The 27,743-nt window shown below is 35.7% G+C and overlaps 2 protein-coding genes and 2 pseudogenes across 5 annotated transcripts in view; 1 reads left to right on the forward strand and 3 right to left on the reverse strand.

Moving 5' to 3' along the window:
• The first annotated feature begins 4,776 nt into the window (after nucleotides 1–4,776).
• LOC126697064 (BEACH domain-containing protein C2) overlaps nucleotides 4,777–27,743 on the forward strand; it is an 83,388-nt gene continuing 60,421 nt past the window's right edge. For both annotated transcript variants that reach the window (XM_050393888.1, XM_050393891.1), the window contains exon 1: nucleotides 4,777–4,946. The gene's annotated coding sequence lies outside the window, so the exon portion shown is untranslated. The remainder of the gene's footprint in view (nucleotides 4,947–27,743) is intronic.
• LOC126696495 (cytochrome P450 76T24-like) lies at nucleotides 9,941–11,518 on the reverse strand (annotated as a pseudogene).
• On the reverse strand, nucleotides 11,459–16,373 carry LOC126696496 (cytochrome P450 76T24-like; annotated as a pseudogene).
• LOC126697065 (cytochrome P450 76T24-like) lies at nucleotides 16,611–27,019 on the reverse strand. 3 transcript variants are annotated; one of them, XM_050393894.1, is made up of 2 exons: nucleotides 25,942–26,973; nucleotides 16,611–17,389 (listed from the first exon to the last, which is right to left on the reverse strand). In XM_050393894.1, the coding sequence occupies exons 1-2, from the start codon at nucleotides 26,842–26,844 to the stop codon at nucleotides 16,778–16,780; spliced, it is 1,515 nt and encodes a 504-aa protein (XP_050249851.1). In that variant the 5' UTR covers nucleotides 26,845–26,973; the 3' UTR covers nucleotides 16,611–16,777. The 3 variants fall into 3 exon arrangements, with proteins under 3 accessions (XP_050249851.1, XP_050249852.1, XP_050249850.1); XM_050393895.1 differs by lacking the exon at nucleotides 25,942–26,973 and adding an exon at nucleotides 17,659–18,678; XM_050393893.1 differs by lacking the exon at nucleotides 16,611–17,389 and adding an exon at nucleotides 24,704–25,431 and having other exon boundaries at nucleotides 25,942–27,019.

Here is a 27,743-nt window from a genome sequence, read left to right on the forward strand (position 1 = left end):
TTTGGTGATTTGAAAAAAAAAAAAATCGAAAAATCGATTTAGTTCTTGATTTTTTGCTTCAATTTTTTATTTTATTTTATTTAAAGAACTTCAATTGTTATATTAGTCCTTCAAGTCTAATTTTTGTCAATTTAATCCCCCACTTTGTTAAAAAGATCCAATTTAATCATTTTGCAAATCCATTAACATATGAAAACATTTAGGGGTGTTTGGTAGAGGAGTTTGAAAAATGTTGTTTGGATGTTTTTAATATACGAGTGAGTGAAAAAGTATGTAGAAATATGTGTAATATTATTTAAAATGCTCAAAAGTGTGTTTGAACTTACTTACCAAACATTCCTTTTTATTTTTTTATTTTTAAGCAATACTCTTTTTTATTTTTTTTATTTTTGCTGAGATTAAAAAATAATCATTTAATAACAATATATGTGAAAAGACACATATAATGAACGTTTTCAATTAACTTTTTAATTAAAAAAGAATGTTTAGACCTTAAAAAGAATGGGTAATTGTCTCATATTGTTTAAGAGAGTGTGTTGTGTGTAGTATAACTTGCCCCACCATTCCTTAAAAGTTATCATGGCTTTTGAGTAGAGTTGTGATGTGCCTTTGTGTTAGAACCCCTTTTCCTCTCCCTTGTGTGTGCATGTACGTTTGTTTCTAAAAAAACGAATGGGTAATTGTCCCATATTGCTTAAGAGAGTGTGTTGTGTGTTGTGTATAGTATAACTGGTCCCACCCTTCCTTAAATGTTACCATGACTTTTGAGTGGAGTTATACTGTGCCTTTGTGTTAAACCTCTTTCTTTATGTGTGTGTACATTTATTTCTCTAAAAAAAAAAACCCTTAAAACAATGTTATTTGTTAACAAAATTGGATAGAAGGACCATATTGACTCAATTTATAAATTGTGCGTTTAGGAATTGTTGAAAAAATTTTTTTTTTTTTTTTTTTTTTTTTTTTGCTTTTTTGTCTAAGCTCTTTTTTGTGTGTCAAAATAATCTAGCTTTTAGTTTTTTGGTAACACATTTAATATAAAAGTTACAAAATAAATTATATCTTTTGATAAATACTGCAAATAAACTACTGGAAATAAACAATTCCCAAATTGAAATGATAGATCAAATTAACAGAAAAATAACTAATTTAACAATAATGTAGTTAGGAGTACAAAAAAAGTTCACAATAATTTTATAACATTCCTAAAATGGCCTATCACTTTAGAGCATTCTCATCAAGAATGCTAAATATTTTAGCATTTACCACTTCAAAATCTACTTTATCAATTTTAAAATACCATTTTACAATCTACCAAACATCAAACATTCTATTTTTTTTTACAACTTCATTTAAATAATATTATTTTTATTTTACCACTTTCTCTCCCTTTCCACCACTTTCTTCTCAGCCCAAGCAACCCCAATCAGCCACCACCACCATAAACCATCAACATTCAACAGCAAACTCAGACCCATGGCCAACCCACTACCACCACAATCAGCATCCATCCAAAAATCGACCCCATTGCCAAAAAAAAAAAGAAAAAAAAACAACAACAACAACAACAAAAACTAAACTAAACTTAAGAGAGAGAAGCCTCACCATGAGAGGAAGAGAAGGAGGTAGAGGATAGAGCAGCGAACAAAACCCACAAACCCAAGACCCACGGCGGCCACGGCAAGCAAAACCCATCAAACCCAGAGACCCACGCCTCAGCCACAGCAACCCACCTCAGTCACCACCCACCCAGAGACCCATGAACTCAGACCCAAAAACCCAGACCCACAAAATTGCCGGAGCACATCAGGGAGAGAAGAGTGGGTTCGGTATGGGTTCATTCAGAGGAAGAAGAGGTTGTGTTTGTGATGGTGGTTCGGTCAGAGGGAGTAGTGAAGCGGAGATGGGTTTGGCGGCATGGATTGAGGGAAGGGAAGAGCGGCTTGGGTTAAGGGAGAACGAAGAAAAAAAAAAAAAAAAAAAAAGGAGAGGAGGCAGAAGCAGAGGCGTAGGTGTGGGAGAAAGAGTGAACTAGAAAAGAAAAAAAAAAAGAGAGGGAAAACTAGTAGAGATAGGCGCGAAAAGGGAAGCAGGTGGGAGGGAAAGTGATTAAACAATTTTTTTTTTTTTTTTTTTTTACAATCTTACTACAGTGGGCTGCTAGAGATAGCAGTCCACCGTAACCGAATTGCAAATTTTATAGGATTTAAAAGTTTTGATGGAGCATGCTTTTTAACATTTATAGCATTTAGCATGCTAAAATTTAGCATTTATATTATTTAGCATTCTTAATTACCATGCCTTTTAAGTGGAGTTGTGGTGTGCCTTTATGTTAGAACCCCTTTTCCTCTCCCTTGTGTATGCGTGTACATTTGTTTCGAAAAAAAAAGAATGGGTAATTGTCCCATATTACTTAAAAGAGTATGTTGTGTGTTATGTGTAGTATGACTGGCCCCACCCTTCCTTAAAAGTTACCATGACTTTTAAGTGAAGTTGTAGTGTGCCTTTGTGTTAGAACTTCTTTCCCTCTCCCTTGTGTGTGTGTATGTTTGTTTCTCAAAAAAAAAAAAAAAAAAAAAAAACCTTAAAACGATGTTACTTGTTAACAAAATTGGACAGAAAGACCATATTAACTCAATTTATAAATTGTGCGTTTAGGAATTGTTGAAAAAAGTTTTTTTTTTTTTTTTTTTTTTTTGCTTTTTTGTTTAAGCTCTTTTTTGTGTGTCAAAATAATCTAGCTTTTAGTTTTTTGGTAACACATTTAATATAAAAGTTACAAAATAAATTATATCTTTTGATAAATACTGCAAATAAACTACTGGAAATAAACAATTCCCAAATTGAAATGAGAGATCAAATTAATAGAAAAATAACTAATTTAACAATAATGTAGTTAGGAGTACAACAAAAGTTCACAATAATTTTATAACATTCCTAAAATGGCCTATCACTTTACACATGGATGCAATTTATTTATTTTAATATTAATTTGAAAATGTTGTAAAATTTTGTTTTGTCAATAATTCATTTAACATTGGAAATAAGATTTAAGGGACTAAATTGAATTTTAACTAAAAGAATATAAAATGCGAACATACAATTTATAGCCTATAAGTTTGTTGAATTGTCATTTAGTCCACTAAGTTTAAATTTTACCATTTTAGTCCATTAACATTGACAATGCAATCATTTTAATCACTCCATCCCTCACCGTTTGAAAAAACACAGTTAACTCTCTTATAACAACACTGTTTTAAATCACTTTTTTTAAATACTAGAGGATAAAATGATATTGTTATAAAAGAGTTAACGATGTCTTTTCAAGTGGTAATGGGCAAAAGGACTAAAAGAATAGCATTACCAAAAGTAACAGGCTAAAATAACAAAATTTAAACTTAGGAGATTAAAATTACAATTCACTAATTGTATTTTTAAACCCAAAATGACCAAAATAAATAAATAAATAAATAAAAATAAAAAGTTAATGAATTCCATGACAAGGTTGGACTTGATCTTCCAATCAAAATTCAAAACCTTCTTCACTTACAAGCAAAGTGAAAACAAAGATTTGCAGTGCAACTGACGGAAACTTTTTTTTTTTTTTTTTTGATAATTACATGAAATATTCATTTAACTGAAAATAGAGGTACAACTGAGAGAGCATACAACAACTGGGAGGAAAAGCAACAACAACTACACCCAACTCTCCCCAATGAACCTGAGAGCCTAGCACTTAACTTGTGTTTGCATATTAAAGTTTTGAGTTTTCTTTCCTTGGGCTCTAGCAACCCTTTTGAAAAGCCCTCTTTGTGGGCAAAAAGGGGAATTGGTGGGCTCATTGAAAGGAGAGGGATTATTTGTGGGAAACAGGCTGGGTGAAAATTGGGCCTCAGATGCCAACAATGGAGAGCCCAAAACCAGGGCCTTGACAATTACATTCTTACCCTTCACAAAAGACCCTTGGGAATCATGGGAGTACACAGTTGAGGAGGGCGTTGGGCTCAAGGTATTGTTGGAGCTTATGTGATTTGACAGAGCTATTGAGTGCGCATGCTTTGGACCTAGCCACGCCTGACTAGCAACCACCAGAATCTGAACACCAGTGACTTCCTTCAATCTTTCCTCCTCTGACCCATCACAGCTAGCAACTCTATGATTCTCAAAAACCTCCATGAAACCATTGCTTTTTCTGGTCCAGCCCCCAAAATACTTGAGACAATCGGTCTCACCAAGACCCAGAACACCACAAATAAAACAAAGGAGAAGAAGCCGCTCCATTTGAAACCCAGACTTGAACCTAACCTGGAAAGCCATTATTCCCATATCTACAAACGTTTGATCAGAACCCATCATCCAAGCAGTTCTATGAGAGAACTTGAAGGCTCGCGCGCACACCACGTGAAGTCCGATCGTGTGGTTGAGATGGAGAAAACTTCAAACACTTCTGCAAAGAGTTGTAGATGCTTAAAACCCCCAGTGAAAGAGGGAGAGAAGACTTGTACTAGGCAAGAGGGAAAAAGCTCCTATTGAGGGAGAGAGAGAAACTTTCTCTTTCCTACAAGCCGTAGGAGAGAGAAAGAAGCCCGAATGAATGCGAACTGACGGAAACTTATTAAAAGCTTGGAAAGAAATTGGCGTAATTACCCTTTGCATAATGTTAGCTAAAAATTAAAGTAAATTTGATTATTATTTGACCGGGCAACCACATACAAGCCTTTGCATATAATTACTATTAGTTGCCAAATCCACCAATTCTCATTCTCATTCTCTCTCTCGCGCCCAATTCGCCTTCTCTTTCTCCTCCTTTCTTCCCCCATTCTTAAATCTCTCTCTCGCTCTCTCTCTCTCTCTCTCCCCTTTCCATTTCAATCAAATTCTCTCGCTGCCGAATCAAACACACGGACCCGAACCCGATTTGAATCTGTTGTTTGGATCCATTTCCCAAGGTACCAATTTCACCTCCCTTTCCTTTCTGGTCAATCTTCCATTTCCATTTTTTTTTCCTTCTTCTAATGTTAATTTATCAATCTGATTTATGCTTTTTGAAAAAAAAAATTGCTCCGATCAGAGCTGATTCAATGTATGAAAGTTTCTCACATTGTAACGGTCCAATTCGTCAGATCCATTTGCCGAGTTGATCTACTCTGCAATGCAATGCAATGCAACACGATCCATTGTTGTCGTTTTGATAATTCAATATCTATCTAATCTCTCTCTCTCTCTATATATATGTATATATATTCACGTGTTTTTATGTACTTGCCTCTTTGAGCTAGATCTGTGAATTTCTTTTATGGTATTCGCACTTTGAATTCTACGCTTTTTGGTTATGGTTTTAGAATAGTGGAAGGCTTGCCTTAGCAGTGGCCAAAGATAGTATCTATTAGGTTTTCTTTCGGCGTTGGATCAGTTAGTTGATTTTCAATTCTTGAAGACTTCATTATGTACATGCAGTTGCTTCATGTGTTGTTTCGTTAATCATGTTCTTTTTAGGAGTCTGTAATGATTTAGATGGATTTATTCTCTGTTTCGTTTTAAATTTTAGCTGAAACACCACATCCTTTAAGAGGCAGTGGAATCCATCAGTTGGACGTCATATATAATTTCCTAAGGATTTAATATATAAGGTTTACAAACTAACTTATTTTTAATCACAAAAAATTATTTTAAACATTTGTTAATTATGTTCTTTATTAGTAGTAATGAGATCATATTCTTGCTACATCAGTTTATAAGTTTTTTATAATGAAATTCATAATAACTTTAATATTTTTCTTACAAAAAAATTATTATATACTCCTTAAGACCTAGGGAAGGCATAATAATTTCTCGATGTTCGCAAGCTGCACAACTTGACTTTACTAGATGTTCTATCTTTTTAAACATACCCTTAACTACTAATTAGGTCACTTCTAGTTCTAGCTATATTGAAGTCTTTCATCTTTGAGAATTTAATTGGGAAGTGAGAAAGTTACCAATAAGGATTTTTTTTTTTCCAAATTTATCGTTAGAAGGAAAATGTGTTATGTGCAATCTGGTAAATGACTTGTTTTAGGGTTTGTGTGTGTATATATATATATATATATAGTAGATAAAATTTAAGTACAATACAAAATAATTTACTTTTATGATTATGTAAAAAAAAAAAACAACAATTAGATTTTATAAATAAATTATGTAAACAAGTACAGTAAACTGAAATAAATATATAATTAAATATACTCACGGACCGAATGTGTACAAAATGCGTGTGATTTTATACATCTAATTTAGAGCCCCACTACTAGAAAGCCAACTAGCTTGGAGTTTGGCCTTCTCAAAACTAAAAAGTAGGTTATCTTTCAAATTCTAACTGTGAAGAAAACTAAAAAGTAAAAACATGGAGATGCAAGAGTTCAACCTGAAGAGTTCCTTTTTTCTACGTTTCCTCTTCCATCCGTGCAACATTTTAACTTGTAGCTTATAGGCTTATATGAAGAGTCCAACTTGTGGGTCTAATCTAACCCAACCCACGTCGGTTGGATAAGTTTGATTGACATCACGTTTGGTATTTGCATTCAGCAGCTGGGTCCTGTGAACTGTTCATGGGACCCACTGTATAGAAAAGCACAAATTCTTCCTTATTTAAAAACTGTTCATGAGACCCACGGGCACTATTCATCATTTAAAAATTATTTTGCTACCGTATTTTCAGAAATAAGTTTTCAGTTTTTAGTAATAAGCGATATCTAAATAGACTTTGAATTGAGATTTTTTTAACTCAACCATGGTGAGTTAGATCAAAAAAACTCCTTAACTGGATCCAACCTAACACATGTACACCCCTAGTGAAAACTGGTATTTATTGCAAAGTATGTGTAATGTTAAAAGTAACAACATGACACATTTTTATTGATAACTTTTTTTTCTTTTTTTTTGTATTTTACTTGAGTACTGTAGTGAGATTTATTGAATGGTATTTGATACTTTCTTCTTGAGTGTTACATTTGATGGTGTATCATAAAATAGACCAACTCTAAGCTCATCCATGAGTATCGTCCAGGTCAAGAATAGAAAATCGAACTGTATAGAACGCTCATCCGTGATAAGGTCATCCATCCAAAAGATGCTTGGACGAGCTCCATACATTTCAAGCATGTTTATCTATACATGTTTTGGATGACCTCCACATTCCTATTTCGGAGCACAAGTAAATATCGAGGTTCATTGCTAAAAACCGCTTCCAATGACGGTTATGGAAAATAAGACCAAACAATATAACTTCCATGGCAGTTACGGAAGTTAATTCCAAACCTTACAACCTTCTCAATGATAGGGGAAGTTATCAGCCAAGTAACTGCTTCCAAGTATATACTATATAAGCACTCATCTACGCCAAAATAAATTAAGTTTTTCAAACATTTCCAAAGAGATTGGAACTCCAGAATTTGAGAGAAATACTGACTTTACCATCGAAGGGTTGTTGGCCGGTCCTCCCTGGTCATCTTTGATTGTGTGTTCATCCTTTTAGGTTTCCCAAGTGATTCTTTTGCCATTAAAGCCCAAAGCATTCAGTCCACTGATTTTACTTTGTATCATCAACATTTATTATTCTAACAAACATCTGTGTTAACAAATATCAACATATTTTTATACGTCTAATTTCACACATCGCTTTAATTATACATCTATGCCTAGGAATGCTTAAGGGTTAAACAATCACATATAGTAACTAGAATTGACATCATATCATATCATATAATAATAAAAATTGAGTCTAGAAGTCGTGGTTGCACCAAATGACTACACCAAATTACAATTTTTAGATAAAAACAAAAAACTTATTTATTCTTATCAACAATTATTAGTGTTTCTCTATTAAAAAAACTATTGTTAGTATTTTAACAAAACATGCAACCTAGATTCATATCAACTTCATTTTATAAAAATTTGGTTTTTTTTTTTTTTTTAAATTTGCAACAGCTTAATTGTTATTGTAAGGGCGTGGTTTGGATCCTAAGTCCGAGAAGTAACTGGATTAGGGCCCAAAGAGCCCAACACAATGAATTTGTAGAGAGTGGGCTTAAAAACTAGAATTCCATGGATCGAGCAATGCGCACAATGGATTAAGGATAGTAAGAAAGCAAAAAAAACAAACAAACAAACAAACTCTATATGAAGAAATCCTTCCTCGGCAAAATCCGAGGAGAGTGGTCCTTGAATATATTTCTTTTAGACTTGGATACAATTTCAATTCTTGTTGCTATAGTATTTTCTCTACAGATTCCCCGATGAACCTCCCTTTATCCCTACAGGATCTCTCACATTATAAAGCCTCTTTTGGGTGATCTTGGCCCTCAATTTGTTGATTATGCAGGCCACTACTTGAATGCTTGTCCCATCAGACGCCCTCCCCAGTCTCCTGTGAGTTGCAGCAACCAAAACAGCATTGTTCAAGGGTCTTCTCTACATAAATGCAATCAGAGGGTTTGGTGAGGTGCAATAAATGTGGTGGCAACTACATCCCTCCCATCACGTCAAGGCTAACCCCTTCTCTGAAGCTTTTCCTCTACAGTGTGCCCCCCTCTGGTAATGTGCCATTGACATGGCCATGGCCCGCCTCTCCGGCTTTACCGTCCAAGCGTATGGACTCCTCGACACTGTTTTGGCCTACTCGGCCTTGGGTATGACACGTGGTATTATTACCTTATAAAATTTCTCTACCCCACAGTTATTATCAATTTTTTTTTTTTTTAGTTCTTTCTTATTTTATTTTACATTTGGTTGATAATATTTTGACAGACACAATAATATTTAAAAAAAAAATTAATTTTGTCCTATTTGATTATTGGTTTTGTTGATATGTTATTAACATTTTTTTATTTAATATAGGGCTCTTTTGTTTTTATCCAACCTACAATCTAGGATTTGAAATGAAACAGCCACATTAGCATAAACTCAAAAATCTATTCTGCCCCTAACAACAAACCACGTAAGCGCTAAAATCTCTTTAAAGATTTCCACTTGCAATTATATAGGATAAACTACTGCCTAACATAGGTTTTTTTTTTTTTTTTTTTTTTTTTTTTTTTTTTTTTAATTCAAAATTAGAATAGGTACTCTCAACCATGGTCTTAAAATTGAATCGAACCAACCTATTCAACCTAGAACTAGACCCTAATCTATTCCAGTAAAAATAAAAATAAAAACTAGTGGTTCAATTGGTAAAAACAGGAGATGCAAGAGTTCAACATGAAGAGTTCCTTTTCTTGATGTTGCGTCTTCCATTCGTGCAACATTTTTAACTTGTAGCTTATAGGCTTATATGAAGAGTCCAACTCGTGGGTCTAATATGATCCACCCAACCCACGTGGGTTGGATAAGTTTGATTGAATTGAGATTTTTTTCAACTCAACCATGGTGAGTTAGATTGAAAAAATCCCTTAACTGGATCCAACCTAACACATGTACACTCCTAGTGAAAAGTGATATGTATTGCAAAGTATGTGTAATGTTAAAAGTAACAACAAGACACTTTTTTTATTGATAACTTTTTTTTTTTTTTTTTTTGTATTTTACTTGAGTACTGTAGTGAGATTTATTACATAATATTTGATACTTTCTTCTTGAGTGCTACATTTATTATTCTAACAAACATCTATGTTGACAAATATCAACATATTTTTATACATCTAATTTCACATATCACGTTGTTTGGACCGAAAAGGCCGAATAGTATCAAAGTGGACCGAATGGACCAAACTGAATCAAAATGGATTGAAACAGACCCAATGGACCAAAGTGGGCCGAATAAAATGAATTGGACCAAAGTAGACCTAACGGACAGAAATAGACCCCATAGGCCAATTTGAACGGAAATAGACCCAACGAACAGAATTGGACCAAAACCGTGCTAGTTAATATAAAAAACACTGATGCATCTAAGAATATTGACATTAGTGGAATAAGCATAGTTCCACGTCCACCTTGTTTCTCAGCAATTATTATATGATTTTTAAATTTATTGTAACACAGCATGAAGATTCAAGAAGATTACTACCAAAGGTGAACGATAATGGTCGTGGAAAATCCTAACATTAACACACACATATACGGGCCTAAAGAACAGAAGTAATTGAAGTTACACTCTGATTGGAATAGCCCGGAGAGGCTTGGCCCTGTGTAAGGTGAGTCCAAAGGTCTCACTCATATCCATATTTTCTGGATTCATCTCATCTGCAAGCTTCCAATTAAAGAAATGTATAAGAGATGCCAGCATCAAGTGCACCATCCGGTTAGCTAACGGTAATCCAGGGCAGATTCTTCTTCCAGCTCCAAAGGGAATCAGCTCGAAATATTGGCCTTTAAAGTCAAATATCTTGTTCTAAAAACCTTTCAGGCATAAATAAATCTGGGTTTGTCCATATGCTTGAGTCTCGTCCCATTGCCCACACGTTTACTAGTATTTGTGCATTTTTGGGCACAGTAAAGCCACACATTTCTACTTCAGTCTCAGCCTTGTGAGGAACTAGAAAAGGTACAGGTGGGTGCAAACGAAGTGTTTCTTTCACTATTGCTTGTAGAAAGGGAAACTTTAAGATGTCTACTTCTTGAATTAGCCGATCCTTGCCAAGGACTTCTTCAAGCTCGTCTTTAGCTTTAGCCATTTTCTCAGGGTTATTTATTAACTCTGACAGTGCCCATTCAACAGTGCTTGATGTTGTGTCGATCCCTGCAATAAATAAATCCTAACACAAAATAGTGTGAGAGCTAGAGTTACAGAGCACTCTGCCCAAGTTTATTAATGAAATCAAAAAGTAACGCCCTTGCGTTTGCTTGGCTGCTAAAGGTTTGTGCTAACAAAAAGTAGGAATTACGTGACTCCAACAAAACTACTGAACAATCTACTCATATATTTTTGTCCTTCTTTGGACAATATTCTCCTTTTTTCCCACTTTCCAAATATTCTTGCTCGAATTAGTGCTACAATGTAGTTACTAATTTTCGAAAATGATGATGATCTTGAAGTTGATAAATATGATGAGCTAGCTAGGCTACCGAGTATTAGATTCCCATGACTACATGAAGAAATATAGGAATCATTTTCTCTCATTTAAAAAATGACTAAATTGTATTTATAACCTTAAGATGAGCTTAATTAGAAAGCTTATTATGAGCTTCATCCTGCCCTTCTACTTCTTAAGATACCTAAAATGAAAATCAAAGAAAAGATATAATTATGTATTTTGAAGCATACTTAAGAAAGGTAGTCAATTACCAGAAGCAAATGTTTGAAATCGTGGAAGCTAAATTGCGATCCATCTTCTTCAGCGAAATTGAGAAAGGAATCTAGTACATCGTTGCTTGCCTTAGAACCCTCTGATGAAGCTCTTAATTGCACTCATTCCTTGATGATACCATCAAAAATCCCCATCAATTTTTCATAATAAATGGTGGCCCTTCGCCGTGCACCTTGTGGATCAACTAAACGAAGTACTGGGAAATAGTCTGCAATATTAGGCTTTCCAACTACTTCCATGACACCACATATAAGCTCCTAGAACTCTCGAGACAATGCACTTGAACTATACTGTGCTAAGTCAATGGAAAAAAAAGGGTTTGATATGGAATTAAGTATTGTAATGAAGGCTGCTCGACCACTTCCCCACCATTGCTGCTGTTAAAAATACTGGAAGATTGTATTGTATTTCATGATCAGAGAATATACATCAGAGCCTTATATAGGAGGCGTAAGTGTGCGGTACAAGTAAAGTGTTGTACAAGTAAGGTAATTGGGCCTAAAGCCCATAATATAATATAATATACATTAACAGCCCCCCTCAAACTCAAGGTGGATGTGAGACCAACTTGAGGTTGTCAACTAAATCACGAGTGCGTCTCTTAGGAAGTGACTTAGTGAAGATATCTGCAAGTTGATCTTTGGAGGAGACGGAGAAGAGCTTAAGAGCACCATGGACAAGATGATTAACATGGTCAAGTAATTCTTTCACCTTTTTTTGTCGAAGGGCTTATGTGGCATCGAGTTGTTGTGGAGCAAATATTTTCGTGGCAGAAACTTTCCTGAGGTTCCTCCAACGAGTCAATGCAGGCAACCACACCATTGAAACTTTGTGGTGGTCAGCTACTCGGCCGGTATCCGTGATAGCTCGGCTGGAGAAGGCTTAGTCTTTTTTTTTGGAGTGCTTCTTTGGCAATATCTGGAGAGGAAATGATTATGGTTGTTATGCTCCCAAGCTTGAGAGTCATAAGGGGTCCATAGGTTTTGGAGAACTTTGCAACAGCTTGATGGGGTTTGTTGCCCAGCTTCAAGATGGTTCCGATGATTGGAAAAGGGTGGGGGCCTGGGGGAAGTGTGGATTGTTGAAAAAATAATAGTGAATAAACAAGTTTGATACAACAAACAATATCCCAAATAATTAGCAAGAATGTCAATAAGCAATAATAATATAAATTTAAGTAAATTTAGGAACAATCGCACAATGCTATAGAATCATGCAAAGAGTGTTGTCCTTAAAGGTTGATTCATGTCACCCAAAGTAAAACTTGGTGCGATTGGTTCTCTTGGCTAAACAACCCCCTAGGATTAAATTATAGCATCGACCTTTGTGATGTATGCACTTCCACTCACAAAAGGTTTAAGAATAACCTTCTATTGCCTTTCCTTAAAAAAAATATAAAATATGTGGGAGAGAAAGATAGTAGAGTTGTGTATATCTAAAATATAGAGTAGTAAAAAGACCTTTTAGAAAATGTGTTATGATGAATATTATATAGGCTACTTATGAAGATAATAGTCTATAGTTATTGGTTACTAATAACCCTTAAAAGCCCAACAGCTATATTATCAATTATTGTCTAACGGCTATTTTTCTCATAATTGCCTAACGGCTATTTTTTTTTCATAAATTTCCAACGGCTAGAAAATAAATAAGAATAAAAGTGTTTGAACACACACCCACATCAACAATCCCCCACATGTTACAAACACAAAATAAGAAAGGCACATAGCTAAAGAAAGGTACCAAAAGGTTTTAACCATACATAGGATAAATAAGTAGGAACTAAAAGACAATGGTGGAGTTAAAACTCTTTTAACCAAGATATTAGTAAACCAAACTTACCACCCACATAACTTTCTTTATCAAGATTGTTCTTAAGCAGGTCGGCACGTTATCCAGGCCATGCGCCACTGGGTTTCATGAGAGCTCTAAAGACCTACCCAAAAAGTCTCATAGGAAGCGGCACAACTTCCACTCACACATAGGTGGCATCCATCAGGAGTGCGTGCAGAACACCCCATCCTAACAAGTAGGGAGTATGGATCCATTATGAGCCTAAAGCTCAGCCTCCAACAATTTGCAACTTAATCGGTGGCATCCATCAAGAGTGCGTGTAGATACACCCCATCCCAACAAGTAGGTATATGGATCCATTAAGAGCCTAAGCTCATCCTCACCAAATTCTGCAACTTAGCACTGTCTCACACCATAAGGATGAACTCATCACTAATCACCTTAACAAGATAGCGGAAAACACATAATAAATGACAATGTCCACATGGATCACTAATGACCTCTACCCATTTAACCCCTTACATGGAATCACCCATTATAGAGGTTGGGCATTAGTCACAGTGTCACAACTTAGGTATTAGTCCAATCCCCCTAGATGTCTCACTCACCAGCCTTCTTGCTAGTGGTTTGGTCAAAGGATCGGCCAAGTTCCTTTCTAACTTCACAAAGTCCAAGGACATAACACCATTACCAATAAGCTGCCTCATAATATTGTGCCTCAATTGGATATGTTGACTTTTCCCATTATAAATTTTGTTCTTAGCACGTGCTATGGCAGCCTGGCAATCACAATGAATGCAAACAGAAGCAATAGAGTTAGTAAAAAGAGGTATATCGATTAATAAACTCCTAAGCCACTCAGCTTCGAACCCAGCCTTCTCTAAGGCCACTAACTCTGCTTCCATGGTGGAACTCGCTATGCAAGTCTACTTGGTTGAATTCCAAGAGACAGCCCCTCCAACTAAACACATATCCACTAGTGGGCTTTACCTCATCTGTATTAGAGATCTAATTAGCATCACAATATCCTTCTAAAACAGTAGGACAGCCACAATATGACAAACCAAAATCAAAAGTCCCCTTTAAATATCTCAATAATTTAGATATTGCATCCCAATGCTCAATACTAGGATTACGAATGTATCTACTCAATCTACCAACAGCATATGCAATATCAGGATGAGCACAATTTGTCAAAAACATTAAACTACCAATAATTTGTGCATATTTATCTTGTGAAACACTTCACCACGATTTTTAACCAGGCGCACCTTTAAGTCATATGGAGTAGACATAAGTGACATATCAAAATGTTCAAATTTTTTAAGAATTTTCTCCACATAATGAGATTGTGATAGTATAATGCAATCGTTGTCCTTAAGGATCTTAATGCCCAAAATAACATTTGCCTCGCCTAAATCTTTCATATCAAATTTAGAGGCAAGAAAACTTTTAGTATCATGCACAACATTATGGCTAAATCCAAATATAAGCAAGTCATCAACATATAAACAAATAATGATACCTTCATTATTATTAAACTTACTATTTATGCATTTATCTGCACCATTAATCACATATCCATGTGTAAGCATCATATTATCAAATTTCTCATGCCATTGTTTAGGTGCTTGTTTTAATCCATACCAGGATTTAAATAATTTACAAACTTTATGTTCTTGTCCATGGACAACATAACCCTCGGGTTGCTCCATATAAATTTCTTCTTCTAAATCAACATTTAAAAAAGCAGTTTTGACATCTATTTGATGTATAACAAGTTTGTGAATAGATGCAATGGCAAACAAAGTTCTTATAGATGCAATTCTAGTACCAGAGAATAAGTATCAAAATAATCAACATTATGTTTTTGCTTATAGCTATTAGCTACTAAGCGTGCTTTATACTTATCTATTGTACCATCCAGTTTTAATTTCCTTTTAAATATTCATTTGCAACCAATAGGCTTAACCTTAGAAGGAAGCTCAACTAATTCCCAAGTATGATTAGACATAATAGAATCTAATTCACTATTAATAACTTCCAACCAAAATGATGCATCAATAGATTTAATTGCATCATAATAACTTACAGGTTCATTTTCAACAATATAGGCAAGGAAATCGTTACTGTAACTCTTTTCCTTCCTAGCTCGCTTACTCCTTAATTCTTCCACATCATCAACAAGATCATTAGAAGTATCAACAGATTCATGCAATACTTTTTCCTTATTTTTTAAAGGAAACAAATGTTCAAAGAATATAGCATTTTTAGATTCAATAATAATGTAAGATTCTAAAATATCACTCTTGATAACTAGAAATCTATAACATGAACTATTGCTAGCATATCCAATAAATACACAATCACATGTTCCAGAACCAAGTTTTCTCTTTTTAGGCTCAGGCAGCAAAATCGTAGCCAAATACCCCCACACTTTAAGGTATTCCAAGTTAGAGGCTTACGTCTTTCCCAAAGTTCATAAGGAGTTTTAACAGTTTTCTTATGAGGTACCTTATTTTGTATATGGCAAGCCAAAAGAATGGCTTCCCCCCACATATTGGAAGATAGCCCAAAACTAACAAGCATAGCATTCATCATCTTTTTAAGAGTTCTATTTTTCCATTCGGCTATTCCATTAGATTCAGGTGAATAAGGAGGAGTTACCTCATGAATTATGCCATTTTGTTCACAAAATTCTTTAAAAGAGTTAGACTCATATTCACCTCCCGCTCTATCAGTTCTAAGTCTTTTAATCCTTTTATTCTTTTGGTTCTCAACTTCATTTTTATACTTTATAAACATTTCCAAAGCTTTATCTCTAGTTCTTAGTAAATAAAGTTTAGTGAATCTAGAATGGTCATCAACAAAGATTACATGAAAAATTTTACCACCTCTAGGGTACGTTTGGATAGAACTTATTTTACTGAAACTGAAAACTGAAAACTGAAAACTGAAAACACTGTAGCAAAATAATTTTTAAATGTGTGAATAGTGCCGTGGGACCCATTTTTAATGAAAAAATTGTTAAAAAGTGATATTTGTGGGTCCGTGAACAGTGCACGGATGCACTGTTCCCAGTTGAAAAGTCAACCTTTGCGGCTGAAAAAAAAAAAAAAAAACGCGCATTACAGCAAACGTGGACACAGCAAACGCGGATCCAAGCCGCACCCTAGTCATTGTGTGTTTTAAATCACCCAAGTTACTATGTACCAAACTAAGGAGTTCGGATTCTCTTGTTACAGATTTACAAGGTTTCTTGGTGATTTTAGTTTCGGCACAAATTTCACATTTTTCCATGTTTGCTTCACTTAGTGAGTTTATGATTCCACATTCTTTCATTTTCTTTATGTAACCAAGATTTATATGTCCAAGTCTACCATGCCACACATCAATAGAATCAACCAAGCATAAGAATATGAACCATGACACTACATATAGTAATTAGCATTAACATTAATATATAAAAATAAAAATAAAAACAGTTGCATCTAAGAACATTGACATTAATCGAATAAACATAGTTGCATGTCCACCTTGTTTCTCAACAATTATTATATTATTTTTAAATTTATTGTAACACATAACATGACGATTCAAGAAGATTACTACCAACGGTGAACAATAATGCTTGTGGAAAATCCTAACATTAAACGATTCTACTCATGCACATACACTTGCCTAAAAAACAGAAATAACAGAAGTTACACCCTAGTTGGAATAACCCGGAGAGACTTAGCCCTGTGTAAGGTGAGTCCAAAGGTCTCACTCTCACTCATATCCATATCTTCTGGATTCATCTCATCTGCAAGCTTCCAATTAAAGAAATGTACAAGAGATGCCAACATTAAGTGCACCATCCGATTAGCAAACGGCAATCCAGGACAGATTCTTCTTCCAGCTCCAAAGGGAATTAGCTCGAAGTATTTTCCTTTAAAGTCAATGTCTTGTTCTAAGAACCTTTCAGGCATAAATAAATTTGGGTTTGTCCATATGCTTGAGTCTCGTCCCATTGCCCACACGTTTACTAGTATTTGTGCATTTTTGGGCACAATAAAGCCACGCATTTCTACATTATTCTCAGCCTTGTGAGGAACTAGAAAAGGTCCTGGTGGGTGCAAACGAAGGGTTTCTTTCACTATTGCTTGTAGAAAAGGGAACTTTGAGATGTCCACTTCTTGAACTAGCCGATTCTTGCCAAGAACTTCTTTAAGCTCGTCTCGGGCTTTAACCATTTTTTCAGGGTTATTTATTAACTCAGACAGTGCCCATTCAACAGTGCTTGATGTTGTGTCAATCCCTGCAATAAATAAATCCTGATACAAAATAGTGTGAGAGCTAGACTTATAGAGCACTTTGCCCAAGTTTATTAATGAAGACAAAAAATAATGCTCTTAATTAGTATTTTTTCTGCGGCTAAAAATTAATGCTAAGTTGCTAACTGCTAAGAGCACTCATCGGTGCTTGTATAATAAAAAAAAAGTACCACATTAATGCATTTTACGCTTCTACTTCTAAAGTTACTTGATAAAAAATTTATATGATTAAGTGTTTAGAAGCAAAGTTAAGAAAGGTATTTAATTACCAGAAGCAAATGTTTGAAATCGTCACAGCTTAATTCTGAATTATCTTCTTCAGCGAGATTAAGGAAGGAATCTAGTACATCATTGCTTGCCTTAGAACCCTCTGATGAAGCTCTTAATTGTACTCGTTCCTTGATGATACCATCAAAAATTCGGATCAATTTTGTAAAATAACTCTTCATCCTCTGCCGTATACCCTGCGGGTCAACTAAACGAAGTGCTGGGAAATAGTCTACAATGTTGGGCTTTCCAAGAAATTCCATGATACCAAATATAAGGTCCTGGAACTCTTGGGACTGTAAATTTGAACTATACTGTGCCAAGTCAATGGAAAAAAATGTGTTTGATATGGAATTAAGTACTGTAATGAAGGCTACTCGACCAATATCAACCACTTCCCCACCACTGCCACATTGGTCAACATGGTTAAGTAATTCTTTCACCTTTTTCTGTCGAAGGGTTTGTATGGCATCGAGTTGTTGTGGAGCAAATATTTTCGTGGCAGAAAGTTTCCTGAGGTTCCTCCAACGAGCCAACGCGGGCAACCACACCATTGAAGCTTTGGGGTGGTTAAATACTTGGATAGAGTCCGGGATAGTTCGGCTGGAGAAGGCTTGGTCATTTTTTTGCAGTGCTTCTTTGGCTATGTCTGGAGAGGAAATGACTATGGTTGTTATGCTCCCAAGCTTGAGAGTCATAAGGGGTCCGTATGTTTTGGAGAGCTTGGCAACATCTTGATGGGGTTTGTTGCCCAGCTCCAGGATGTTTCCGATGATCGGAAAAGGGCGGGGACCTGGGGGAAGGGTGGAAGAGCCAGACTTCCGGCCTCCTAGAGCGGCAGTGAGCACATGAATGCATGCCCACACGATGGGAAGTATTAGCCAAAATGCTAGGTGGTCCATTAACTCAACTTTGCTTTGTGTTTCTTGTCTTTGTATTTTGTGAGGTAACACAAGGCAATGGGTGTCGGCTCAAAAGTTCTATTAGAATTGTGAATATTGTATTCAATGTGTAAAATTGCATGGGGTTTGCCTTTATGTAGACAATCATATGATGAGACACGATGGGAAGTATTATCCAAAATGCTAGGTGGTCCATTAACTCAACTTTGCTTTGTGTTTCTTGTCTTTTTATTTTGTGAGGTAACACAAGGCAATGGGTGTCGGCTCAAAAGTTCTATTAGAATTGTGAATATTGTATTCAATGTGTAAAATTTAGGGGGTGGCAAACTAAGCCCAAACTCATTTGTCTACCCAAACCCACCCATTCTAATTGAATCCAAACCCACCCAATTATTAGTTGGGTTAAATGGGCATCAACCCAGTTAGACCCAATAATTATTGGGTTTTAACTAAAAACCCATTGAACCCCATTTAACCCAAAAACAATATACCCAAATTCAACCCAACCCAACTCATATATTAAAAAAAAAAAAAAAAAAAAAACCAACCCTCAGACAAAATTAGACTCTAAGGGTCTGTTTGGATAGAACTTATTTTGCTGAAACTGAAAACTGAAAACTGAAAACATTGTAGCAAAATAATTTTTAAATGTGTAAATAGTGTTGTGGGACCCATTTTTAATGAAAAAGTGACTGAAAAGTGAAATTTGTGGGTCCGTAACAGTGTATCCGTGCACTGTTAACGGTTGACTTGGTCAAATAGTGCGACTGAAACCAAAAAAAAAAAAAAAAAAAGGTCAGAAAACGCAAAAGCAGCCACTTATAATTCAAATCCAAACTCCCTCTAATTTTCTTATTTACGTTTCCCTAACTTTCTCGGCAACCAAACACATTCCAATTTCGTTAATATCTTAAACAAAAGCAAAAGAGAGCTCGCCAGAGTCCATTTCTGGCGGTTCGAAGCATCAAAGGAAGCATTTTCCAAACCTTGAGAGAAATTCAAGACGAAATCGAATCTGGAAATGATTGGATGATCGACAGGAAGAACCTGATTGGGGTGAATCTCGTCGATGACGGCGACGCCAGCCAACGCATCATCGTAAGCCGAAATCAGAAGCTCTCGCTCCAGCAACCGCTCGCGGTTCCGCTGTGAGATCCGAACCTTGAAGCTCTCGACGATCTGCCATTGATGGTGAAGTAGAGGAAAATTCGACGAACATGGACTCGGCGGACTCGACGAACATGGACTCGTCATGGCATCCCCAAATGTTCTCCGGCATTTCAACAAGGTACTTAACCCGACACGCGATGCCGTAGATTCGAGTCTGGGCCAGGTTAGGGTGGATGATGCGCTTAGGGGTTTCGTCGGTGGAGGAGAAAGCTTTTTTTTTTTTTTTTTTTTGTGTGTGTGTGTTGGTTTTCGGTTCGTAAATAACTAGAATCCAATTTTCAAAAGTCATTTCCTTATTTTTCTAAATTTTCTCGGCAACCAAACGGTGGGCATTCCGCCATTATCCTGTCTCTGTGCTGTTACTGTGTTTAGGACATTTTGGTAATTTTGATAATTGGGTGAGTTGGGGTTTACCCATTATAATTGGGCTGGATTGGGTTTGGGTTAGAAAGAATTAGTCAAATGTGTTTTAATGGGTAAATGGGTATTATATACCCAACCCAATTATGCCAATCCCAAACCCGCCCAAACCCACCCATTTGACACCCCTAGTAAAATTGCATGGGGTTTGCCTTTATGTGGACAATCATATGATGAGACACGATGGGATGTATTAGCCAAAATGCTAGGTGGTCCATTAATTCAACTTTGCTTTGTGTTTCTTGTCTTTGTATTTTGTGAGGTAACACAAGGCAATGGGTGTCGGCTCAAAAGTTCTATTAGAGTTGTGAACATTGTATTCAATGTGTAAAATTGCATGGGGTTTGCCTTTATGTAGACAGTCATATGATAAGTACAGTATAAATGTGCGTATTACATTATGTATTAATTTAATACAAGACATATGTACGATAGATATGAGAAAGCAATGGTTGTGCTGTCTCAAAAACTACCGTCTAGATTTTCAAAGAAACACCACATCCTTTAATTAAGAGGCAGTGGAATCCATCAGGTGGACGTCATATATAATTTCCTAAGGATTTAATATATAAGGTTTACAAACTAACTTATTTTTAATCACAAAAAATTATTTTAAACATTTGTTAATTATGTTCTTTATAAGTAGTAATGAGATCATATTCTTGCTACATTAGTTTATAAGTTTTTTATAATGAAATTCGTAATAACTTTAATATTTTTCTCACGAAAAATTATTATATACTCCTTAAGGCCTAGGGCAGGCATAATAATTTCTCGATGTTCGCAAGTTGCACAACAATCACAACCTGACTTTACTAGACGTTCTATCTTTTTAAGCATACCCTTAACTACTAATTAGGTCCCTTCTAGTTCTAGCTATATTGAAGTCTTTCATCTTTGAGAATTTAATTGGGAAGTGAGAAAGTTACCAATAAGGATTTTTTTTTTTTGTCCAGATTTATCGTTAGAAGGAAAATGTGTTGTGTGGGATCTGGTAAATGACTTGTTTTAGGGTTTGTGTATATATATATAGTAGACAAAATTTAAGTACAGTACAAAATAATTTACTTTTATGATTATGTAAACAAAAAACAACAATTAGATTTTATAAATAAATTATGTAAACAAGTATAGTAAACTGAAATAAATATATAATTAAATATACTCACGGACCAAATGTGTACAAAATGCGTGTGATTTTATACATATAATTTAGAGCCCCACTACTAGAAAGCCAACTAGCTTGGAGTTTGGCACGGAGTTTGGTTAGAAGGTATTATAAGTTCCATGTATTTAGTAAGATTTATCATCGACTTTTCAATTGGGCGGTGATTTGTTTAAAACATTTTGCATGATTTTGGTAGGTTATCTTTCAAATTCTAACTGTGAAGAAAACTAAAAAGTAAAAACATGGAGATGCAAGAGTTCTTTGGGTCGGTTTGGATACAGTTGAAAGCTGAAAACACTATAGTAAATTAATTTTTGAATGTATGAATAGTACCATGGGACCCATTTTTAATAAAAAAGTTGCTAAAAAGTGAAATTCGTGAGAGAATAGTTAACAATCACGACTTGATTAAAAAAAAAAAAAAAAAAAGGTGGACGTGGGAAGCGCACGAAGAGTTCCTTTTCTTTACGTTTCCTCTTCCATCCGTGCAACATTTTAACTTGTAGCTTATAGGCTTATATGAAGAGTCCAACTTGTGGGTCTAATCTGACCCAACCCACGTCGGTTGGATAAGTTTGTGACATCACATCTAGTGTTTGCATTCAGCAGCTGGATCTTGTGCACTATTCATGGGACCCAGCTGTACAAAAAAACACAAATTATTCATCATTTAAAAACTGTTCATGAGACCCATGGGCACTATTTATCATTTAAAAGTCATTTTGCTATAGTGTTTTCAGCAATAAGTTTTCAGTTTTCAGCAATAAACAGTATCTAAACAGACCTTGAATTGATATTTTTTTCAACTCAACCATGGTGAGTTAGATCGAAAAAACTCCTTAACTAGATCCAACCTAACACATGTACACCCCTAATGAAAACTAGTATGTTTGCAAAGTATGTGTAATGTTAAAAGTAACAACAAGACACTTTTTTATTGATAACTTTTTCTTTTTTTGTATTTTACTTGAGTACTGTAGTGAGATTTATTACATAGTATTTGATACTTTCTTCTTGAGTGTTACATTTATTATTCTAACAAACATCTGTGCTAAGAAATATCAACATATTTTTGTACATCTAATTTCACATATCGCTTTGTTTATACATCTAGGCCTAGGAATGCTTGAGGGTTAAACAATCACATATAGTAACTAGAATTGACATCATATCATATCATATAATAATAAAAATTGAGTTTAAAAGCCATGGTTGCGCCAAATGGCTGCACCAAATTACAATTTTTAGATAAAAACAAAAAACTTATTTATTCTTATCAACAATTATTAGTGTTTCTCTATTAAAAAAACTATTGTTAGTATTTTAACAAAACATGCAACCTAGATTCATATTAACTTCATTTTATAAAAAATTGGTTTTTTAAATTTGCAACAGCTTAATTGTTATTCTAAGGGCGCGGTTTGGATCCTAAGCCCAAGAAGTAACTGGATTAGGGCCCAAAGAGCCAAACACAATGAATTTGTAGAGAGTGGGCATAAAAACTAGGCTTCCATGGATCGAGCAACGAGCATAATGGATTAAGGATAGTAAGAAAGTAAAGAAAAACAAACTCTATATGAAAAAATCCGAGGAGAGTGGTCCATGAATATATTTCTTTTAGACTTGGATACAATTTCAATTCTTGTTACTATAGTGTTTTCTCTACAGATTTCCCGATGAACCTCCCCTTATCCCTGCAGGATCTCTCACATTATACAGCCTCTTTTGGCTGATCTTGGCCCTCCATTTGTTGATTATGCTGGCCACTATTCGAGTGCTTGTCCCATCAAACGCCCTCCCCAGTCTCTTGTGAGTTGCGGCAACCAAGACAATTCTTTTTAAGGGTCTTCTCTACATAAATCCAGCCAGAGGGTTTGGTGAGGTACAATAAATGTTGTGACAGCTACCATCCCTTCTATCACGTCAAGGCTAACCCCCTCTCTGAAGCTTTTCCTCTACAGTGTGGCCTTCATCTGGTAATGTGCCATTGACGTGGCCATGGCCTGCCTCTCCGACTTTACCGTCCAAGCGTATGGACTCCTCAGCACTGTTTTGGCCTCCTCGGCCTTGGGTATGATATATGGCATTATTACCTTATTAAATTTCTGTACCCCACAGTTATTATCAATTTTTTTTTCTTTTTAGTTCTTTCTTATTTTATTTTACATTTGGTTTATAATATTTTGACAGACACAATAATATTTTTAAAAAATTTTAATTTTGTCCTATTTGATTTTTGGTTTTGTTGATATGTTATTAACATTTTTTTTTATTTAATATAGGGCTCTTTTGTTTTTATCCAACCTACGATCTAGGATTTGAAATGAAACAGCCACATTAGCATCAACTCAAAAATCTATTTTGCCCCTAACAACAAACCACGTAAGCACTAAAATCTCTTTAAAGATTTCCACTTGCAATTATATAGGATAAACTACTGCCTAACATAGTTTTTTTTTTAATTCAAAATTAGAATAGGTACTCTCAACCATTGTCTTAAAATTGAATCGAACCAACCTGTTCAACCTAGAACTAGACCCTAATCTGTTCCAGAAAAAATCGAAAAAACTAGTGGTTCAACTGGTAAAAACAAGAGATGCAAGAGTTCAACATGAAGAGTTCCTTTTCTTGACGTTTTGTCTTCCATCCGTGCAACATTTTTAAATTGTAGCTTATAGGCTTATATGAAGAGTCCAACTCGTGGGTCTAATCTGATCCACCCAACCCACGTGGGTTGGATAAGTTTGATTGAATTGAGATTTTTTTCAACTCAACCATGGTGAGTTAGATTGAAAAAATCCCTTAACTGGATCCAACCTAACACATGTACACTCCTAGTGAAAAGTGATATGTATTGCAAAGTATGTGTAATGTTAAAAGTAACAACAAGACACTTTTTTTATTGATAACTTTTTTTTTGTATTTTACTTGAGTATTGTAGTGAGATTTATTACATAGTATTTGATACTCTCTTCTTGAGTGTTACATTTATTATTCTGACAAACATCTGTGTTGACAAATATCAACATATTTTTATACATCTAATTTCACATATCATGTTGTTTGGACCGAAAAGACCGAATAGTATCAAAGTGGACTGAATGGACCAAATTGAATCAAAAATGGACTGAAATAGATCCAATGGACCAAAGTGGGCCGAATAAAATGAATTGGACCAAAGTAGACCTAACGGACAAAAATAGACCCGATGGGCCGATTTGAACCGAAATAGACCCAACGAACAGAATTGGACCAAAACCGTGCTAGTTAATATAAAAAAGACAGATGCATCTAAGAATTTTGACATTAGTGGAATAAACATAGTTCCATGTCCACCTTGTTTCTCTGCAATTATTATATTATTTTTAAATTTATTGTAACACAGCATGAAGATTCAAGAAGATTACTACCAAAGGTGAACGATTAATGGTCGTGGAAAATCCTAACATTAAACAATTCTACTCACACACATATACGGGCCTAAAGAACAGAAGTAATTGAAGTTACACTCTGATTGGAATAGCCCGGAGAGGCTTGGCCCTGTGTAAGGTGAGTCCAAAGGTCTCACTCTCGCTCATATCCATATTTTCTGGATTAATCTCATCTGCAAGCTTCCAATTAAAGAAATGTACAAGAGATGCCAACATCAAGTGCACCATCCGGTTAGCTAACGGTAATCCAGGGCAGATTCTTCTTCCAGCTCCAAAGGGAATCAGCTCGAAATATTGGCCTTTAAAGTCAATGTCTTGTTCTAAAAACCTTTCAGGCATAAATAAATCTGGGTTTGTCCATATGCTTGAGTCTCTTCCCATTGCCCACACGTTTACTAGTATTTGTGCATTTTTGGGCACAGTAAAGCCACACATTTCTACTTCAGTCTCAGCCTTGTGAGGAACTAGAAAAGGTGCAGGTGGGTGCAAACGAAGTGTTTCTTTCACTATTACTTGCAGAAAGGGAAACTTTGAGATGTCTACTTCTTGAATTAGCCGATCCTTGCCAAGGACTTCTTCAAGCTCGTCTTGGGCTTTAGCCATTTTTTCAGGGTTATTTATTAACTCTGCCAGTGCCCATTCAACAGTGCTTGATGTTGTGTCGATCCCTGCAATAAATAAATCCTAATACAAAATAGTGTGAGAACTAGAGTTACAGAGCACTTTGCCCAAGTTTATTAATGAAAACAAAAAGTAACGCTCTTGCGTTTGCTTCGCTGCTAACAAAGAGTAGGGATTACGTTACTCCAACAAAACCATTGAACAATCTACTCATATATATTGTCCTTCTTTGGACAATATTCTCCTTTTTTTCCCACTTTCCAAATGTTCTTGCTCGAATTAGTGCTACAAAATAGTTACAAATTTTCGAAAATGATGATGATCTTGAAGTTGATAAATATGATGAGCTAGCTAGGCTACCGAGTAGTATTAGATTCCCATGACTAAATATGAATCATTTTCTCTCATTTAAAAAATGACTAAATTGTATTTATAACCTTAAGATGAACTTAATTAGAAAGCTTATTATGAGCTTCATCCTGCCCTTCTACTTCTTAAGTTACCTAAAACGAAAATCAAAGAAAAGATATAATTATGTATTCTAAAGCATAGTTAAGAAAGGTATTCAATTACCAGAAGCAAATGTTTGAAATCGTGGAAGCTAAGTTGCGATCCATCTTCTTCAGCGAAATTGAGAAAGGAATCTAATACATCGTTGCTTGCCTTAGAACTCTCTGATGAAGCTCTTAATTGCACCCGTTCCTTGATGATACCATCAAAAGTCCCCATCAATTTTTCATAATAAATGGTGGCCCTTCCCCGTGCACCTTGTGGATCAACTAAACGAAGTACTGGGAAATAGTCTGCAATATTAGGCTTTCCAGCTACTTCCATGACACCACATACAAGCTCCTGGAACTCTTGGGACAATGCACTTGAACTATACTGTGCTAAGTCAATGGAAAAAAAAGTGTTTGATATGGAATTAAGTACTGTAATGAAGGCTGCTCGACCAATATCAACCACTTCCCCACCATTGCTGCAACATTGATTAATATGGTCAAGTAATTCTTTCACCTTTTTTTGTCGAAGGGCTTGTGTGGCATCGAGTTGTTGTGGAGCAAATATTTTCGTGGCAGAAACTTTCCTGAGGTTCCTCCAACGAGTCAATGCGGGCAACCACACCATTGAAACTTTGTGGTGGTCAGCTACTCGGCCGGTATCCGGGATAGTTCGGCTGGAGAAGGCTTGGTCTTTTTTTTGGAGTGCTTCTTTGGCTATGTCTGGAGAGGAAATGACTATGGTTGTTATGCTCCCAAGCTTGAGAGTCATAAGGGGTCCATAGGTTTTGGAGAGCTTTGCAACAGCTTGATGGGGTTTGTTGCCCAGCTCCAAGATGTTTCCGATGATTGGAAAAGGGTGGGGGCCTGGGGGAAGTGTGGATGAGCCAGACTTCCGGCCTCCTAGAGCGGAGGTGAGCACAGCAATGCATACCCACACGATGGGAAGTATTATCCAAAATGCTTGGTGGTCCATTAACTCAAATTTGGTTATTGTGTTTCTCCACTTTGCATTTTGCGAGTTCTATAATAAAGGACTCAATTGTGTGTAACACTGTGAAATAGACATAAAAAGCGTGTAACACGCTGCATGATTTTGAGAAAGCAATAATGGTTTCTCAAAATCATGTGACAATTCAATGAAAGTGCCACAACTACAAAAGGGACAGGAATCATCACCATCAGCAGCCTTTAGCATTTTTCAGTAAATACATGAACCCAACAACCATTGTCACTCTTTTAATGCACCACCACCAGTTATACTTAATAATAAACAAAACTCAAAAACCAAAAATCATAACCGTCGATTGGAACAATCCGGATATACTCTTTAGATGAATTTTTCTTCATGGTGACATGGTTGATGATGTCAATCTTGTTTAAAGGTATCATAGTCTTTCTAGAAACAAAACATAAAACATGTTGTGAAAAGATCACCACGTGGCCTTAATCTTGAAACTAAATATACAAAAGTCACTGTAGAAATTGTATTGCAAACTAAATTAAAAAGAGAGTGACTTGTCGCATATGCCTTCAAGTTTGCTACACATTGATACATATAAGAAATTAGGAAAAAGAAAAGTTTGCATCTAAAGTGGAGTGAAAGAAAAAGAAAGGATCAATATAATTTTAAAATTTGATAAAAGTGGATTTATAGGTAGGGATGGCAACGGGTCGGGTTCGGACCGAGTTTTTTCATATCCGGGCCCGATCCGCGGGTCAAGACCCACAGCCCAGACCCGGCCCGTTTACTAAACGGATTTTCTTTCCGGGGCCCGGACCCGCCTCCGCCGGGCCCCGCGGGCTCCACGGGCCCCGTTGGGCCGTGGTACTTCAGGGCCCATTCTGTGGCCCAATCAAAAAAAAAAAAAAAAA

The sequence above is a fragment of the Quercus robur genome, chromosome 8 (genome assembly GCF_932294415.1).
Source record: "Quercus robur chromosome 8, dhQueRobu3.1, whole genome shotgun sequence".
Lineage (NCBI taxonomy): Eukaryota > Viridiplantae > Streptophyta > Magnoliopsida > Fagales > Fagaceae > Quercus > Quercus robur.